The sequence below is a fragment of the Narcine bancroftii genome, chromosome 5, assembly GCF_036971445.1.
Source record: "Narcine bancroftii isolate sNarBan1 chromosome 5, sNarBan1.hap1, whole genome shotgun sequence".
NCBI classification, from domain to species: domain Eukaryota; kingdom Metazoa; phylum Chordata; class Chondrichthyes; order Torpediniformes; family Narcinidae; genus Narcine; species Narcine bancroftii.
This window is the reverse complement of record NC_091473.1, coordinates 228,123,592-228,142,840: the sequence shown is the minus strand read 5'-3', so window position 1 is coordinate 228,142,840 and position 19,249 is coordinate 228,123,592. Positions and strand designations below refer to the sequence as shown.

General features: G+C 39.6%; 1 protein-coding gene across 9 annotated transcripts in view; it reads left to right on the top strand.

Moving 5' to 3' along the window:
* Positions 1-19,249, top strand: part of ilrun (inflammation and lipid regulator with UBA-like and NBR1-like domains) — a 73,578-nt gene that overhangs the window by 25,950 nt on the left and 28,379 nt on the right. For all 9 annotated transcript variants that reach the window (XM_069941559.1, XM_069941558.1, XM_069941564.1 and 6 more), the window contains exons 2-4: positions 3,232-3,386; positions 18,220-18,417; positions 18,788-19,116. In XM_069941559.1, the coding sequence (XP_069797660.1) occupies positions 3,232-3,386; positions 18,220-18,417; positions 18,788-19,116 (682 nt within the window). The remainder of the gene's footprint in view (positions 1-3,231; positions 3,387-18,219; positions 18,418-18,787; positions 19,117-19,249) is intronic.

The following is a 19,249-nucleotide window of genomic DNA, read 5'->3' as shown; positions in this document are numbered from 1 at the left end:
CTTTCATTGTGAAATAATTTTTCAACTTTACTCTGGAAATGTCTGGCTTCAAATTTTTTTTGACCATGCCTGTTTGAAATAGCTTTGAACATGCCTGTTTGAAATAGCTTTGTTGACAATACAGCCATGTAGCTGGAGATTCAATGAAATCGGTTCTAAAATGGCCCAGGATGTATCTTGGTGTGAATTTCTTTTGTAGTTGCAGCATAATCTTTGTGCTCTAGCCTATCAGTAATAAATGTTAACATTCTTAAATATTTGTTGTTGATGATCAAGACTAATCATTTGTCTGCATCTAAATTTCTTTGAAAATCTGTAGTTAAAAGAAGAAAAACTGCAGATGCTGGGGTTGAGTGCAATTCAGGGAAATGCAGGAGAAACTCAGCAGGTCACACAGCATCCATAGGAAATTAACACAGTTGAAGTTTTGGTGAGCCCTTCATCAAGAATCTTTCAATGGGGTTGAAATCTGCAGCTGTAACAATATGTGATCACGTGTTGAGTGGTCCTCAACCCTGCTGAAAGAGTCTCATTGAATGATATTGGCATATTAGTTTGGACCAAAACTATGGTAGATTCTATTCAATGTCTAGAAGTGAGATATTGCTTTTTAGATATTAGTTTAATAGTGAGTGAATAAACACAGTGAGTTAATTTGTGTCCAGGCACACCAGGTCAGCTTTAAAATGCAAATTTTTACCATGTCTGAAAATTAGTTTTTAGCTTGAGGGATCAAAATAAAGATTTGCGATAAGAGTCTGGCCAAGTCTCATTTGGAATGTTGTGTTTAATTTTTTGCTTGATACCTCATTAAGACTATTTGGCCATGGCAAATCACAGTTTCGGTAAAATGATTTCTGACTGTAAAGAATGAAATTGTGCAAGCATTACAAAAATTAGGTTAGCAGTCCCTTGAAGTTGAGAAAGATAAGGAATGACATGTTTGCATTCAAAGCGTGCAATTGAAATGGAAGTGCAGATCATTGAATGGAATGCATTGAAGGGTTGAATTGTCGACTCTCAGTTGCATCTTCTAAAATACTAGGTAAACCAAGAATTCCTGCGATACAAAGCTTGTTGGTGCTGAGTCAGATCTCGTGATAGCTGAACTTTACAACACAGTCATAAAGTTGCAAGAAATTACAAACAGTGTATCAATATCAGATTTAAAATGAATTATTGACTTTGCACAAATTGTTCTTTGTGCAAGAGTTCAAAAATCTCGCAACCTCTCATTGTGAAATCAATGTAGCCTGTTGCTGTCCACTCCACTGGTCATGTTTTCGTTGACCAAATCCCTATTTATTCAATCATTATTACACCATACTTTTCCGACTTGCTTCCTATTGCCATCCAGGTCTTCACCTTCTGTGAAGGCTGAGTGAAAAAAATTATTTTATCAGATTTGCAGTCATTTCAGGTAACTCTTTTAAAAAGAAATCACCTGCTCATTGATTTAATGTTAAATGTAACATAACTGACCAACATTGTTTTTGTATGCCATTTGTATTTTCGTAAAAGTAAAGCATGAAAATCTGTAGACACCATTGTTAAAGAAAAAAAAACAATGAACCATAGAACAGCACAGAAAGCAGGCTATTCTGCTCTTCTGATCTGCACTGATCATTGTTCCACTTGTCCCATTGACCTGCTCCAATTCCATAATCCTCCAGTCCGCTCCCATCCATGATTCTATCAATTTATTCTTAAAACTTAAGATTGAGCCTGCATTTACCGCATCAGATGGCAGCTCATTCTACACTCCCGCCATTCTGAGTGAAGAACTTTCCCCCAATGTTCCCCCTTAACTTTTTCCCTTTCATCTTAAAACTTGCTTCTCTTATTTATCACCCCAATCTAAGTGGTAAAACCCTACTCGCATCCACTGTGTCTGTATCTCTCATAATCTTGAAATCAGTTCTCCCTTCATTCTTCTATGGTCCAAGGAATAAAGTCCTAACCTGTTAAATCTTTCCCTGTAACTCAACTCCAAAAGACCCAGCAACATCCTAGAAAATCTTCTCTGCACTCTTTCAGTCTTATAGATATCCTTCCTGTAGTTAGGTGACAAGAACTGCACACAATATTCCAAATTTGGTCTAATCAATGTCTTAAACAATTTCAACATAACATCCCAATTACTTTGTTCAATATTTTGATTTACAGAGGCTAAGATGCTAAAAGCTTTCTTTATAACCTTCAGGGAATAATGTATATGCATTCCCTTATTTATTTATTTTTTTGTTGCTCCTCTGCACTCCTTGGTTTGCCCTTTCAAAAATGCAATACCTCACACTTGTCTGCATTAAACTTGATCTGCCATTTTTTTTGTCCCATTTTCCCATTAGGTCCAGAATCCTCTGCCAGCTTTGAAAATCTTCCTTGCTGTCCACAATGCCTTGTATCTTTGAGTCATCATCAAATTTGCTGATCTAATTTACCACATTAATATCCAGATCATTGATGTTGACAACAAACAGTGGTCCCTACACAGATCCCTGAGGCACACCACTTGTCATAGGCCTCCAGTCTGGGAAGCAACCATCCAGTACCACTCTTGTTTTCTCCCACACGGCCAATTTCAAATCCAGTTTACCTAGTAAACTAGTATCTTAACCTCCCATGTGAGACCTTATCAAAGGCTTTACTAATTTCCATGTAGACAACATCCACAACCTTTCCTTCATCTACCTTCTTGAAAAACTACAAGATTTGTTAAACACGATCTACCGTGGACAAAGCCTTGCTGACTGTCTTTAATCAGCCCATGGCTATCCGAATACCTATATATCCTATCTCTCAGAACTCCTTCCAATAATTTATGTTAAGCTCACCAGCCAATAATTACCTGTCTTATTTTTGGAGCCTTTTTTAAATAACGGGACAACATGAGCTATCCTCCAATCCTCTGGCATCTCCCCTGTGACTAAGGACATTTTGAATACATTTGCCTGGGGCCTGTTATCTCAAGGTGTGAGAAATGCTGGAGAAACTCAACTGGTCAAACAGTGTCTTTTATATCGCAAAGGTAAAAATAGATAAATGATGTTTCGGGCTTGAGCCCTTCATCAAGTTATGATTTGTATTGTATTTTCCTGTACTATTTGGTCTTTTTGACAGTAACATTGCTCTTCTAGATTTTGTTCTCATCGATACCAGTTGATTTTATTTTTCTAGGAATTCATATGTCTGTCTTTATACTTTTTAAAATTCAGGTATTTTATCTTTCAGGAATTTGCAGGCTGCCATTGGTGCTTATTATGACTTTGAAAGCCCAAATATAAATGCACCTTCTATGTCATTTGTAGAAGATGTTACAATAGGAGAAGGGGAGTCTGTACCACCTGACACTCAGTTCACCAAAACATGGAGGATACAGAATACAGGTAATTATCAATCCAATTCAATAATGTTGAGAATTGCTGTAAAGCTACCAAACTGGCAACTTAACATACAAATTGTGAGATCAATAGAAAGATGTCCTACTAGGGCCATTACATTTCATTGAAGTTGTTTTTATGTTTTCTGTTGTTGTGTTCTTCATGGAGTTTTTCTTCTGGATCAGAGAGGAAAAGTGACAGCTCAAACTCCAGAATTTGATATATGTAAATTTGCCCTTTGCATTAAAGAATCTTTGACAAATTACTTATTGAATCTATCCAACAAGTCTCTTGGGGATTGAAAGATCAAGAATACCAGTATTTAAAAAAAGGACAAAGTTTAGAAAAGGTAAGAATTTAAAAACTTAAACTCTGGCAACATGGAGACAAATGTGAGAAGGGTGCTGAACACTGTACTGAAGGAGTCGTATTGTGCATTACAGGTGCACAGTTGCTATAAATTATAGTTCTGTAAATACAATATTTAAAAATAAATCATTAGTTCAAAAAAAGTGAAGCTGTTTGGTAACATTGGGTGTGCGTCTTCAGACATTTTCCTCCTTTCTGATGGTAGCAGTGAGAGAAGGGCATGATCTGGGTGGTGAGGGTCCTTGATGATGGAGGCTGCTTTCCAGAGAGACTGCTTTTAAAAAATGTTCTTAATGGAGTGAAGACAAATGGTCATGATGGTTCTGGCTGAGTTTAGATTCAGATTTATTGTCAGGGAATGTAGATGACATCACATACATTCCTGAAGGCACGACAGAATCACCCCTGATTGGTCATTGAAAAAATAAAATGTACACAGCGTAAATGTGGAAAGAAACAAAGAACTGTAAACAGATTACAAATATAAACCAAATGTGCAACACAGAACAAAAGGGAAATGAATAAAGTGCACAAGTAAGAGTCCTTTATTTTTCTCCATACCAGACAGTGATGCAACCAGTCTGAATACTCTCCACAGTACACCTGTAGAAATTTGCAAGAGTCTTTGGTGACGTACCAAATCTCTTCAAACTCCTAATGAAGGGTAGCCGCTGTGAACCTTCATGATTTTATCGACATGGTGGCCCAAGGATGGATTGGAGATGTTGACCCCCCCCCCCCCCTGGAATTTAAAGTATTTTACCCTCTCCACTGCTGACCCCTCAATGAGGACTGGTTTGTGTTCTTTGGTTTTCCCCTTCCTCAAATCCACAATCAATTCCTGACTTTGCTGACTTGGAGTGCAAGTTGGTTGTTGTGGTACCACTCAACTAGCTGATCGTTTTAACTTTTGTATGTTGACTCATTGCTGTCTGAGAAAAGAGAAGCAAGTGTGAACATTGGATTACTGGTAAATAAGACTGGAGAAGTGGTCACGGGGGAAAAAGGAAATGGCAGATGAACTGAATAGGTTCTTCACAGCGACTTGCGAGAAATCTGAGTTGGGGCATTATTGAGAGTAGTTGCTATTACTGGGGAGGAGGGGCTGGAGGTGGAAAAGTCACCTGGACTGGATAGATCACACTGCAAGATACTGAGAAAGGTAGATGAAGAGATTGTGAACATACAAGAAGTGATTTTTCAAGAATTTATAGTTGGGTATGGTTCCAGAGGACTTGAAAGTTGTAAATGTCACTCCACCCTCTGAGAGGAAAGAGAGTCAAAGGCTGGTTTGCCTGACTTCAATGGTCGTGAAATGTAGTGTGGATTGTGAGGGGGGGGGGGGGGGGGGAGTCACATGACCTCTCCATCTGGTGGGATTGAAGAGAGTCATGTGGCCTCTCCCTCTGAAACCAGGTGGTATTGTGGATGGTCACGTGACCTCTAACTGGAACCTAGTCAGAAGTTGCATCACCTGCCAATCAAGGTTGGACTCTGTCCACTCATTTGTGTGCATCTGGAAATTGGCTCCCTTGCCATCGCTTGCATATGACCTTTGGCCCCTGGGTGGACTCCCCAGCTTACTGCACTTTTAAAGCCTATCACGTGCGGCCGACCAGTCTCTTTGCTCCTTGGTCCTGTCTAAGGATGGTGCTCTACGCCAGATCACAAACTGTAGATATCAATGGAGGAGTCGTTGGTTAGGTGTATACTGCAATTAGAGCAGGACCATGGTGTTGTGTGGAAAAAAACTAAGCATTGGACTGCACTTTGTTGGTCCAGGGAATTGGAGGCATGTGTTGAAGTATGATTATCCGAGTGTACTGGTTACCGAATATTATGGCACGTGTATTAAAGAGAAAGAGTAGGCAGCCACTTGTATCGGAGATCGCTGCATGTAATGTGTATGCCTATGTAGTTTTCGTATCAAGTGTTGTTTTGTATCTTCACTGTTACAATTTCCCCATGTGTACAGATACTTCCTGACTTACGACCATAATTCGGTTTGAAGGATTAGTCATATCTCAGAATTAGAGTATGTTGGAATTGCATGCTTACCTTGTTAGTCAGTATCCCAGGGTCCTCAGGCTGGGCATGGCCATCTTGATTCCAGTGTGCATGTGTGTGTTTTTGGTTGGCGCATGTGTGGTGGGTTCACGCATTGGAGTTTGATTGGCACATGCCCGAGAGTTAAGCACCCTAACGATATTGAATTTGAGCCTGAACTCTTACATATGTGCCATCCGAACTCCAATATGTGAACCATGCGCCAACCGAAGACTCACGCATGCACACAGGAATCAAGGTGGCTGCTTCCAGCCTACGGATCCCAGGATGCCGACTAATAAGGTAAGTACGTACATTTTGGCTCTTACATCCCTGTATCCCTGTTATAGTTTGTAAAATACAACAAACGCCATGTAAATTTTATATTTTTTCTTTAAATTTTTAAAATATTCAGTTATATGTGTGGATGGACACAAGCTGCATAGCTGCATAGTTGGGGAGTACCTATATAATAAAGATCCTCCTTCATTAGCCTGTGCCTGGACTTGCTTCTCTGTGAGCCCACTAAATCGCATGTAACAAGAAGATGCTAGAGTCCATTATTAAGAATGAGATTTCAAAATACTTGACAGCATAACAAAATCAGCTGAATTCAGCATGATTCTGTTACATTTCTTCCCTGAAGAACAACAGCCGTGCTTGGTTTTAATGCTTAAACAACTTTATTTTTTCGAGCTGCTTGAACCCACAACACACAGGATTTCTGTTATAGTCTACTTTTTGCTCCTGCGCAAACCATGTGCGTTGTCTACTGGGAAATGTAGTTCTTTATTTTACACTTACAATAATGCATTTTTCCCCTTTTATTTAAAAAAAAAGGACAAACACTATGCTTTGTTTATGTAACAAGGGTATCTACATTCTTTGGCTGGTCTCTTTCCACTCAACAGCTTTCAATCAGTCTTTGAGGTGGTTTAACCGTCCATTTTGGTTTGGCATGTGTTTCCACCAGTGTATTGCTTGCATTTGGTGCATTATTAGACTTCTGTGGAAACCCTCTTGTTCATCATGCACTTTCTTCATGAGGCCCTTCACCACCTGGACAGAACTCTGCTTGGCCATTGGACTTTGGGTGATGTAGGCTTGAAGTTGTATGTCGAAACCACCTCCCGCCCCAAGTATTGGCAGAGGAATCAAATTCACTGATTAAAATTGTGGACCATTTTCTGATACTATTTCACAAGGAACTCCATGCCTCACCAACACATTATTCATGAAAGTGATAACAGCTTTGCTGGATGTTGACTGCAGTGATGCTACCTCTGGGTAACTGGAAAAATAGTCTATTCTATATGACTCTGACTCTAAATCTGCTCCAACCTTTGCTGCTTTGGTTGTATAGGTAAGGCATATTTCACATGAAGCAGTGGTCTGGTTTATGTCTTAGTTCATTCTTGGCCAGTACATTTTTCCTCACCAAAATGTCTTTTGTGTATCATCTGGAGCATTTCCTTATGAAGCAACACTGGAATCGCAAACCTGTTCCCTTTGAAGACCATATCTTTCACTCCTGACAGTTCATCTCTGCATGCCCAATAATACCAAATATACATTGGACAGTCACTCTTAGCTGCTGGCCATTCTTTGTGTTGTTTTTTTGAGCTCTTTCATTGTTTCATCTGTCTCTGTTGCTTTCCTGATGTGCTCTGTTTTATCCCAGGATACTGGAAATGAGGTGATAATCATGTCTGTGTCTCCACATTAACCTCTTAGTTACTCTTGTCAACTGCTCAAGACCGTGCATCAGCTGCAAACATGTTTTATTTCCCCCCCCCCCTAGCATGTAGTCATCTTCACATCCTATTTTTACACCCTTATCAACATGTGCTGTACTCTCAGGGGGCAATATTTCAGTGATTTGGAATTAACTGAGACCAATGGTTCATGGTCTCTCTCCACTTCAAGAGCTTGTCCATAAATGTATTGATGGAACCTTTCACATGAGTAAGTGCTAGTAAGAAAGTCTTTCTCTATCTGTGCCTAATTGGCTTCTGTACTTGTTAAGGCCCTTGATGCATAGGCCACAGTGACTTCATGCTGCTGCAGTAGAACTGCTCCAAGGTCACATTGGGATGCATCAGCCAAGATCCTGGTACGCCTATACAGATCATAATATTTTAGTACAGGGTCTTCTGTTAGGACTTTTGTGAGTGCCTGGAAGCACTGTTGTTGGTCATGCGACCAGATTCACTAATTTTTTTGCTCGAGCAGTGACCGAAGTGGTGCTGACACAGTCGATAGATGAGGGATGAACATAGCCAGGTAAGCCACTATCCCCAATAAACGTCCTCACTTCCTCTTTGTTTTGGGACCTCTCAAAATTCTCAATGGCTGATGACTTTCTTGGATTATGCTTCACTCCTTGTTCAGATATAACATCTCCTATGAAGGTCAGTGTCTTTACACCAAACTTGTATTTCTCTTTATTTAATTTCAATTTGACATTCTGTGAATCCATGAAGAATTCCTCTATTTCTTCATCTTCTGTGTGCACCTTTCTTTTGGAAGCCTTTGCTTTGCTGCATTTTGCATTTGATTCTTCTTCCCACATTTATTGCAGGACTTTCCATAGGCAGGACGCACCTTTGGAATACGTCTACCTCTGCACCTGCTACATTTGCTGTTTGAGCCTTACACTTTGCTGTAGCTTTGGGAGACTCCTGGTGCTCTGCATCTCTGTTTCACTGCATGCACTGTTGTATCTATCCTGTACAACTCTTTAGTTTGTGCTCATGTGGTCTCTGCTACCCTATACACATTCATACCCTTTTCCAGTGTCAAATCTTTTTCACGCAACCGTCTTTCTCTCAGATTGTTATCTGGGATTCGGCAACTTTTCTGTCATGAGTGAGTTTTTCAAATCTCTAAATTCACATGACTCACTCAGTGTGTGAAGCTCAGCTCAGTATTGATCAAAGCTCATACCTTCTTTTCTGGTCACAGGAGAATCTCTCAAACATGATGTTTTTACTTGGAACAAAATACTCAAATTTTGTCATCAGAATGTCCAATATAAAAGATGTCTCATCAATTTGAAAACTTGAAGATGTCCAGGTCATCTTCACCCATCACGTGCAGAAATATAGATGTTTTCTGTTCTTCATTGGTCTCTCCTGCTCTGCCAGCCTCTAAATAAATGATGAATCGCTGTATGAAGCATTTCCAATGATTGCTGGTAAAATTCATCAGTGTGGGAGGACTTAACTTATCCATGAGGGGAACTATTGTTTTTTCTTACTTATTCACACACTTCTGACACTCAATTTTGTTTCTTCCTTGAAGAAGAACAACCTTGCGTGGTTTTAATGCTTAAACAATTTTTTTTAGCTGCTTGAACCAACAATGCACTCAACTTGTGTTGTAGTCCATGTTTTGTTCCCTCGCAAACTGCGTGAGTGGCCGACTGGGAAATGTAGTTCTTTATTATACGCATAATAACACCATTTCCTTCTGGGAGATCTTGCCTGAAAGGAGGTATCAAGCAGGTATCAAGCAGGACAGACAAAGGAGAATCGATGGATGTTGTTTATTTGAAATTCAAGTTCAAGTTTATCGCCATCTGATTGTTCATATACACATATAATCTGCTTCAACAGCTTATCTTTGGACCTTAATTTTCACACAGTATAACCTCTGCACAAACAACCCATATATACAGTGATCTTAAAATATGCAAAGTAAATAAAAATAATTTATGGGTTTTTAGAATTGCTCAACAGTCTTACGGCCTCTGTGGGATAAACTGTTTCCCAGCCTGGCAGTCCTGGTTTTTATGCATCTGTATTTCTTCCTTGAAGGTCGTCATTCGAAAGTTACTGCGGGCTGGATGATTCTGAGCTCTCTTTGATGACCTGCTGCCTGTGGATATTATCAATTGTTGGAAAGGGAGAACCCAGTGATCTTACGCACTAGTTTTAATCGCCCTCTGAACTGACCTCCAATCTGATATTTACAGCTTCCATGTCATACTTTGATACAGCCAGCCAGGAAACTCTCTATTGTGTTCCTGTAGAACATTGTTCAGATGTACTCTTGCCCTCCTCCTCCTCCTTGGAAAGTGTTGGTGGTGCTGGCGTACCTTCCTGACTAATGAGGTGTTTAGAAGGCCTTTGACAAGGTGGTGCCTATGGAACTGCTAAGTGAGATAAGGAAAGACATCAGCATGGATAGAAGATTAACTGACACACAGAAGGCAAAAATTGTAAATAAAGGGGGCCGTTTCTAGCTGGGCTGCTCGTGATTTGTGGAGTTCTATAGGGTCTGATGGCTTTTTGGTGAAGCGGTGAATAGTGTTGGAGAAGTAGAGAATCTGTCAAGGGTCATGGATAGTTAAGGAAAATGTTGAATTGGCAGATAGAATAAAGTGCCGGGTGGTGTATCGTCATGCACTTTGATAGAATGGGGAGGAAATTCAGAAAATGGAAGTCCAAAGGAACTTGGGAGTCCCAATTCCAGATTCCCTGAAGGTTAACGTGCACATTGAGTCGCTCCTAAGGAAGACATATGCAAGGTTAGCAATCGCTTTGAGCGGAGTAGAATTTAAAGCATAGATGTCTCGCATTTTCTATTTTTTAAAAATCTGTGAGATAATATGAAATGATATAGTAAGCTGAATAAATATGTTGTTCAGTCCAGAGCACTCATCACAATGCAAGGTGTTTGTCAATTTTGTTTAGTAACAAGACCGAGCAAGTGAAGGAAATCATGTTAATGTTTTAAAATATATTTATAGCAATAAAATTGTGCTGCAATAAATATAGTTGGAGAAAGTTTAGCATTGTTTGCTTAGACATTGAAGAACAATCTCAAAATTTGCTAATGGCACACGCTTGCTTGATAGCAAGGTCCATAGCAGAGATCTTTCAAGAAGCCTTGTGGGAGACGTGGCGTGATGGCGTAGGGGGAAGACATGGAAAATGCCTCTCCTGGCAGAATTAATTAAAATCCAACTTTTAAATTTTTTTTAAAATAACTTTTAAGTTCTTCTAAAAGTCTCAGGAAATGACTACAAGAAAATCTAAAGCCCAACCTGTTAAGAAAGGGCCTGCAACAGAAGTAACAGTTATTGGAAGAAACTGGGCTGACCTGAAAGTTCAGCCTCCGACCTTGATTCCTCTCCAGCCACATTCAGCAGCTGGGACTGGAACATGACAACCTGGCAAGCTTGTGGATAAACCCCATGTTGAAGACAGGTTTTGAGTTCTTAGTTCAGCCTGGTCAAAGCCCTTGTGGTCCATACAACAGGAGATGGCTGGCTGTATAATGTTTCATTTGAAATAAGGGAAACCGAAAAGGAACTCTTTGGTGACCTGAAAGAAAGAGGCTATCATCTGAAAACCCTGATGGGGCAAGTTTCTTCGGCAAGACACTGGTAGCTGATCAACGAGCCACAAATCTCTTTCTGAAAACTGACAAGAACCTTCCTGAGCAGTAACCATTTACCTTTCAAGCACCAAAGCCTGGTGAAATTCATAAATGTTAAATTCCGTGCACAGTATATGAATTGCCTGCAACCATTGAACTTGGAGGAATGAGAAGTGAGGTTGGACTGTGAATCAAAGAACTTTTCTGAGCTTACATACACATTACATGCGCGTGCGCTTAGAATTAGAAAGGGGTTAAGTTAATAGTAGTAAGTTAAAGTTGAATCCTTTTTTCATGTTTAAAGATAATTAAAAACAACTTTTGATTTAAAAACTCTTTGTCTTGGTGAATTCTATTGCTACTGGGTTTTGGGGTCCTCTGGGCCCATAACACAGGTGAATGGTATGTTGACCTTTATTGCTGGATGAGTTGAAGACATGAGTGAATATTCTTTGCTGCAATTACATCCTGTGAAAGTCTTGTTTCCCAAATGAAGAAGGATGGATATAATTCCACTGGAGTGAATGCAGAAAAGATTCTCAAGGTTGCTTTCTAGATGCTGTGTTTCTCATTTGAAAAGTGGTCTGCACTCTAGTTTCATAAAATTACAGGTGATTTCATTGAAACATGCATATTTTTTTGGAGGGGTGAAGTTGATATTGTGTTGAGAACTCTGACCTCAGCCATTTGAGACATGAGAAATTTCACTCAAGCTGGGAAAAGAGGCGAGTCTCTACATACGAGTGCTTGGAGGCTCAGATACTGAGTCTCTTCAAAACTTCTGGTTTCTAATTCAAGTAGAGCAGGAATGAAACCATGCACTCATCAGCAAAATATGTACACAAGAATGTCAGAGTTAAACAATGTTGCCACGTTTAGAATCTGCACAAAAGAGGAAAAATTGTGAAAAAATTAAATTTAATTGTATTGAATAACATGGGAAAAGCAAATTGAGCCTTTGCACCTTTGTCCTGCTGGATTTTGGGAAATGTGGGTTTTTCCTTGAACCCACTCAAAATTCTGAACACATTAAGTACACATTTCTTTAATTAGCTTTGTTCTGAACAGAACTATCCAAGATAAGAAGTAAAACATGAAAATCTACAGACACAGTGGTTGAAGTGAAAACACAATACTGGAGAAACTCAGCAGGTCAAATAGTGTCCTTTATATAGCAAAGTAAAAAATCCATTGCTGACGTTTCAGGTTTGAGCCTTTCATCAAAATATGGAAAAATGTTGGCAGGCGTCTGAATATAAAGGAAATGGGGGGGAGGCATGGTGGACGAGCCTCGCCCTTACAAATTTTGCGACATGTTCATGACATTAAAGTCTGATTCTAAAAGAATTACATTTCTAACAAATCTTGATGTAAAGGATGATAATCATTCAAATGAGTTTCCAAGATACACAGAAATGTATCTTTCAGATATGAACCTCAAAGAAGCATGTGCTTTTATTTTGTGAACTTGTTTCAACTGTTCAACTTTGCAAGCTTTGCCGATGTTCATTCAGATTAGGGGAAAATACTTTCGGACTTGAGTTTCACAATCTCATGGAATCCACAAATCAAGGACTTGATGCATTTTGTATCTTATTGATTCCCTGATTGATGGGTTGCTAATATTTTGAAATTCATTAGTTTAAAATAAATTTTAAAAATTTGAAAGAAAACTAAGTGCCACGGTGTGGTGAAATTTCCAGCTATGTTACAGGAATGTTTTCCACATGCAATACCAGTTCAAGTCATATTGTGGAGCTATGGTGCAGGAGTTTCACTTTTGGAACTCTTTTTGCTTATGCTGTACTTCTTAGTTTTAGTTTATGCTGTACTTCTTAGTTTTAGTTTGCTAGTTTTGGGGGCTCATTAAAACATATCAGTAGATTGGATACAATTACATTTTGAGCTTGGCAATTAGGAAGGACATTGATGTAACAAAGTCCACATGGATAAAATTATTTATTTTCTAGTTATTTACTCAAAGTTTTATCACTTGTAGAGTTTTTTATTTTTTATTTAATAAGTCACAATAATTCAAAACTATGCGCTTTATATAGTTATATATATATATATAGTGACATTTTCCATTTTCTCCCTCTCCTCCCCCCAAAATTAACCCCAAATAAAACAAAAAGGTGTCATCTGGTTATTATCCAATTTTTATTGACTCAAAAATATTATATTATTATATTCAGTAAAATACATACTATTATCCCATAAAACAAATTGTCCCAATCCACTTCTCGTAAATCCTTTCAATCTCCTCAAATCTCGCTTTTCCCCCATTTGAAAACTTCAACTCTAGGCCCTGACCTATTCCCTGTCCATAATTACATTGAAGCTAGTGGCACAATGACCACTGGATCCAAAGTGCTCCCCAACACATACCTCCATCACCTCACCTAGCTCATTCTCCAACAGTAGATCCAATACTGCCCCTTCTCTGGTTGGTACACCTACGTATTGCTCTAAAAAAAACTATCCTGCACTCATTTTACAAATTCCAATCCATCCAGTCCTTTCACAGAATGGGTTTCCCAATCTATATTTGGAAAATTAAAATCTCCCACTATCACAACCCTGTGCTTATTACAAATACCTGCTATCTCCCTGCAAATTTGCTCCCCTAGTTCTTGCTCCCCATTAGATGGTCTATAATACACCCCTAAAAGTATGACTACCCATTCCTCAATTCCACCCATACAGCCTCCCTAGATGAGCCCGCTAATCTTTCCTGCCTAACCACGGCTGTAATATTTTCCCTGACAAGCAATGCTACACCACCCCCCTCTTGCCCCTCTAATTCTCCCACACCTAAAATAACAAAATCCAGGAATATTTAGCTGCCAATCACATCCCTCCTGCAACCATGTTTCACCAATTGCTACCATGTCATATTGCTAAGTGTCTGTTCATACCCTCAGCTCATCCACCTTATCTCTTAGCAGTAAAGTATATGCATTTCAGAGATATCCCACTACTTATTTTCTGTTTGCCTCTATCTTTACAAACAACTCTATTATGTTCTTTTTCAATCATCTCCCCTCCATCTTCATTCAGAGCATCTTCCTTCTCGTTCACCTGCCTATTCACCCCCAAACTTTGTCTACAAGCTTTCTCTGTTTGCAATCTAACCTTCTCCTTGCTCTGTTCTCTTTCGCTTGGTTCCCTCCTCCCACCCACCACCCCCCCCCCCCCCCCCACCCAACCTCCCCAACTATTCTAGTTTAAAATCTCCTGAGTAGCCTTATCAAATGTCCCTTCCAGGATCCTGGACTCCCTGGGATTCACGTGCAATCTGTCCATTCTATACAGGTCTCACCTCCCCCATAAAAAGGTCCCAGTGATCCAGAAACTAATCCCTGCCCCTCGCTCCATTCCTTCAGCCACATATTCATGCTCCACCTCATTCTGTTCCTGCTCTCTGTTGTGTGGCACAGGCAGAAATCCCGAGATTATTCCCTTTGTGGTCTTTCTTTTCCGCTCTCTTAACTCCCTGTACTCACATTTCAGGACCTCTTCACTCTTCCTCTCCTTGTCGTTGATACCTACATGTACCATGATCTCTGGCTCATCTCCCTCCCACTTTAGGATATCTTGGACATCTGCAGCAACATTCTGGACCCTGGCACCAGGGAGGCAAACCACCATCTGGTCGGTTCTCCTTACTGTGTCCACAGAATCCCCTATCTATCCTCCAAACTATTGAGTCCCCCTATGACTATTGCCCTCCTCTTCTTTTCCCTACCCTTCTGAGCCAAAAGGGCTGACCCTGTGCCAAAGGTACAGCCACTGATGCTTTCCCCAGTGAGGCTGTCCCCCCCTAACATTACTCAAATAGGAGTATTTATTATTAATGGTTCTTACCACAGGGATCTCTAGCACCTTACTCTTCCCCTTCCCACTCCTAACTGTGGACCACTTATCCTCCCATGGTGCTGGTATGACCACATGGCTGTTCTGTTATGACTTCCTCATTTTCCCTGACCAGGGCAAGGTCATGATTTTTGATTTGAGGTTTTGTTGTCAAAGCCCTGTGAGCTCTTTCAATTTCAATACTGTCTTGAAATTCCTCAGCTCTTAAGAATTGCAGAATCCATGGTTTAAAAAAAATCCTTGATATTTGAAACAGCCTGTTTCCGACATTATCATCCTCCTTCAGTGGCCCGATGGAAATGAGTTGTGCACATGCACGGCTCATCGCGCATATGCAGTAATGTTTCCTTTTGTGACTCCATAAGCCACTGTTGAAGCCCACACTGCGCGGTACTGCCTCAAAGATTTTCGGTTACAAACTGCGCAGAGCGGGTTACCATCTTTGGAACAACTCCTGGATCCACTGTGCAGGTAAGGCCTTCTTATCTTCTGTCATTTTCATTACTTCTCTGTTGACCATTGTCAGTTATTCTTTTCGGTGCCATCTTCAAATTTTTCTCCAACTGTTTAAATTTCTGTTTTTAATTGTTCTATATCAATGTTTTACTTATTTACCACTTTTTGGACTTTTCTCCGGAGGGAGCTGGTTATATCAGACCAGTTACTACTCCATCATGTAGCTCCCCCTCATCACTTGTGGAGTTAATTCTAACTTTACCCTTTGCTCTCATTTTGGAGGTGGTATAAATTAAACTATCAAAATTTTTTGAATCATTTGCAAATTTAAAATCAAGTTGACAAGCATAATACTTGACTTGTTCAGGAGACCACAAACATCAGTATAAGTCTCTGTATTGGACTTGACCTTGCTGACACCAACTTCCACATTACATGTTAGAGCCACTTGGTTCCTTGCATTTTTTTTCTGTGACTTGTTCCTTATCACACAATGCATCCTTTTGTCAATGGTTTTGAGAGGAGAGGTTGTGGCCTCTCCTCTCAAAAATAAAATAATTCCAACCACTATTCCATCTTCAGCCCTCCACTATAAACATGGTATTCAGGGTTTTTATGCTGCATTCATTATCTTGTGCTGAAACTGTCTGGCTTGAATGGAGCTACAATTGAATTTGAGGTGATGAGGATATTGCCATAGCCTGGTATTTGCTGCTCATTTCAGACTTTTCTGAAAGGATGTTCTGCACTTCCACAACTGAAATTGTGAACCTACCACATTCTGACTTGGATAAGAGACCTCATCCCATCTAAACCATGGCTGATATAACCTCCCTTCACTCTCTTAGATCCAATATTAAAAAAATCTGAGGCAAAGCTGAGCTAATATTAGCACTCTGTTGCAGAACGTTAGGACTTTGAGAATTGTCATCGTATCATAAAAACACAAGTTATTGCTGTTTTTAAATTTTCCCCTCATGTTCTTAATCATTGAAACTTGAGTTTCCCTTTCAATCTCATCGGATGGTTTGGAGATCTAAATGCACTAAGGTGCCAGGAGATGAAATTTTCACGCTGCTCTTTGAACTATGAAAATATAGCAATCCAATTGTAGTTTTTGTCCTGACTTTGGGCTCTGGGGGACATTGTAATTGGTCACATTGGTCATGAGCACCAGTGTTTACTCTACAAGTCACTTGGTGCAAATCTTGACTTTCAGTTGGTTTATTTCAAATAGGACAAAGTTGTGGAGAGGGCTCCCGAATCAGGGTCGAAAGCTTTTAATAATGGGTGAGGATCCTGAGCTGATTGAAGTGCAAACATTGCAGTGCACAGGAATGAAGTATGTTGGGCAATGTGACACTAACAATGTAAAAAGACCTGGCACTGTTTTCCATTGTAATTTTTTTTTATGTGAGTTGTTTATTTTTGGGAAAACATCTGTCGTTCTCCTTCCCATACAACCGGAATGCACTTTACTCTAGGCGATTATGATGGGGAGGAGCCAGTTGCCCAAGTCTGCAACCTGATTTTTGAAGTGTGCATGAAGGTCGTAATTTATCCTAAGACTCGCTCATTTATTGGCTGTTCCCAGGGACATGCCTGAAAATGAACATCCAGTGTTGTGGGAAAATTATCTACCCTCTGAAAGACACTGTATGGTCTTCTGGAGCATCAGGGAGGGAATGCTGACTGACACATTCCAGGTTGCAGGAGTACATGCTGAAACTTGGTGCAGCCAGTGCCAAGGTGTTGTGGGGAAGGGCTACTCTTCTTTCACTTTTGGGCATTATGCAACTTGAGATTTTTGGGCAAGCTGCTCAAACATCTGAAGGAGGTGTAACCCTGGCAGAGCATCATCAGTGGTAATGGTGCTATAATCATACAATTAATAGCTAACACTACAGTACACAGTCATGAAATATATATGGCACTACAATACTAAAAATGTTAAAAAAAACACTTAGAGCATCATCAGTGGTAATGGTGCTATAATCATACAATTAATAGCTAACACTACAGTACACAGTCATGAAATATATATGGCACTACAATACTAAAAATGTTAAAAAAAACACTTTGGTCTCCTTTGTTTATATTTCTTTTGAATAAAATTTATTTTTTTGGGGGGGGAATTCTTGATTTGAAAAAAAGTTTCATCCTATTTGGAGGATAATACCAGTGAATGCATGTATTTTTGTATCTGTATGAGAACAGTTTAACTAATAGTTTGCATTAAATGGCATCTTAGTAATGCTTTCCATTTTCTCTTGGAAGAAAAACACTGCATTTAAATGTATGCAGATTCTACAGAAGCTGCAATCTTTGAATAACCTTCATGGGTACTAGTATTTATTTAGTGTCTTGTTTACATTGGTTTTCTGTTTACAGTTCTTTATATGTTTACGTGTGCGTTGTGAACATTTTTTTTGCACTACCAATTAGTGGTCATTTTGCCTCGCCAGCAGGAAAAAGAATCTCAGGGTTCTTTATGATGTATGTACTCTGACAATAAATCTGAATCTAATGTATTCTTTACTTGATGGTCTTGAGTTTTTCATCTCAGAATAGGTTTGTGTATTTTTCAAAGTTGTAACACTACATTTATTACAGTAATTTAAGTTGATGTTTGCTTCATCATTTGAAATAATATTTTAACCAGTTTTGTTGATATAAATGCAATTCCTTTGTCCCCTTCTCTTCCAAGGCACAGAACAATGGCCTCCTGGTGTGTCCCTGAAATATGTGGGAGGGGACCAATTTGGGCATGTGAACATGGTAATGGTCCGATCATTGGAACCTCAGGAAGTGACTGACGTCAGCGTTCAGATGCGAAGTCCAACAACGCCAGCAATGTATCAAGGGCAGTGGCGCATGTGCACAGCTACTGGGCTTTACTTTGGAGGTAATGAGATGAAATGACTACCTCCAAACAATGGTTCACCATTTCCCTCCCCCAATGTAACCTGTCCTAAATTTTGAGGCTTCTGCAAGTTTGCCAACTTCAGGAAATGCATTATTTGTTGTGTATGGCAAGTGATAAATTGTACTGCTATTTAAATATTGTGAGTAGGAGGTAATCTAACATTCCTTTTTTTTGCTTCTGATCAAAGTTTGCTCATGTGTCCTGGAAGCTTTGTTTAGTTTTTAAAAAAAAACATGTTTGTGAACTGGAAATGTTTGAAATATGGAATGTGTTGAATTCTGTGAGGTTAGACTTTTGTACAGACAACTTCAGGTGCTAATCTTAATTCCATGTTTTGTGTCACTCTCAGATGTGATTTGGGTGATTCTGAGTGTTGAAATCGGAGGCCTTTTAGGAGTTACACAGCAGCTTTCTTCATTTGAAACAGAATTTTCTTCACAACCGTGTCGCAAGATTGAAGGCAATTTTAACCCTTTCGCTTCACCACAGAAAAACCGGCAATCTGAAGACAACAGTGTGAAGGACCCTGGGGGCCAAAGTACAAATGTCATTAGTAAAAATGCATGGGGCCCAACTGAAGACCAAAATGAACGAGAGCAAAATGGACTGTCGCAGAACTCTGTAAATATCTCCCCTAACAGTCACTCTAGCAACTTATCAGTGGTGACTTACAGTCAGGTAAATACAGAATGATTTATTTTGTTTGCCCCATTTCTATTTTTATATGCATGTGTGAGTGACTAAGTTGAGAAATGGTGTGAGGTGCAAGCCTTTCCATTTTGTATTGTGAAAAACCACTGACGATCCCTAT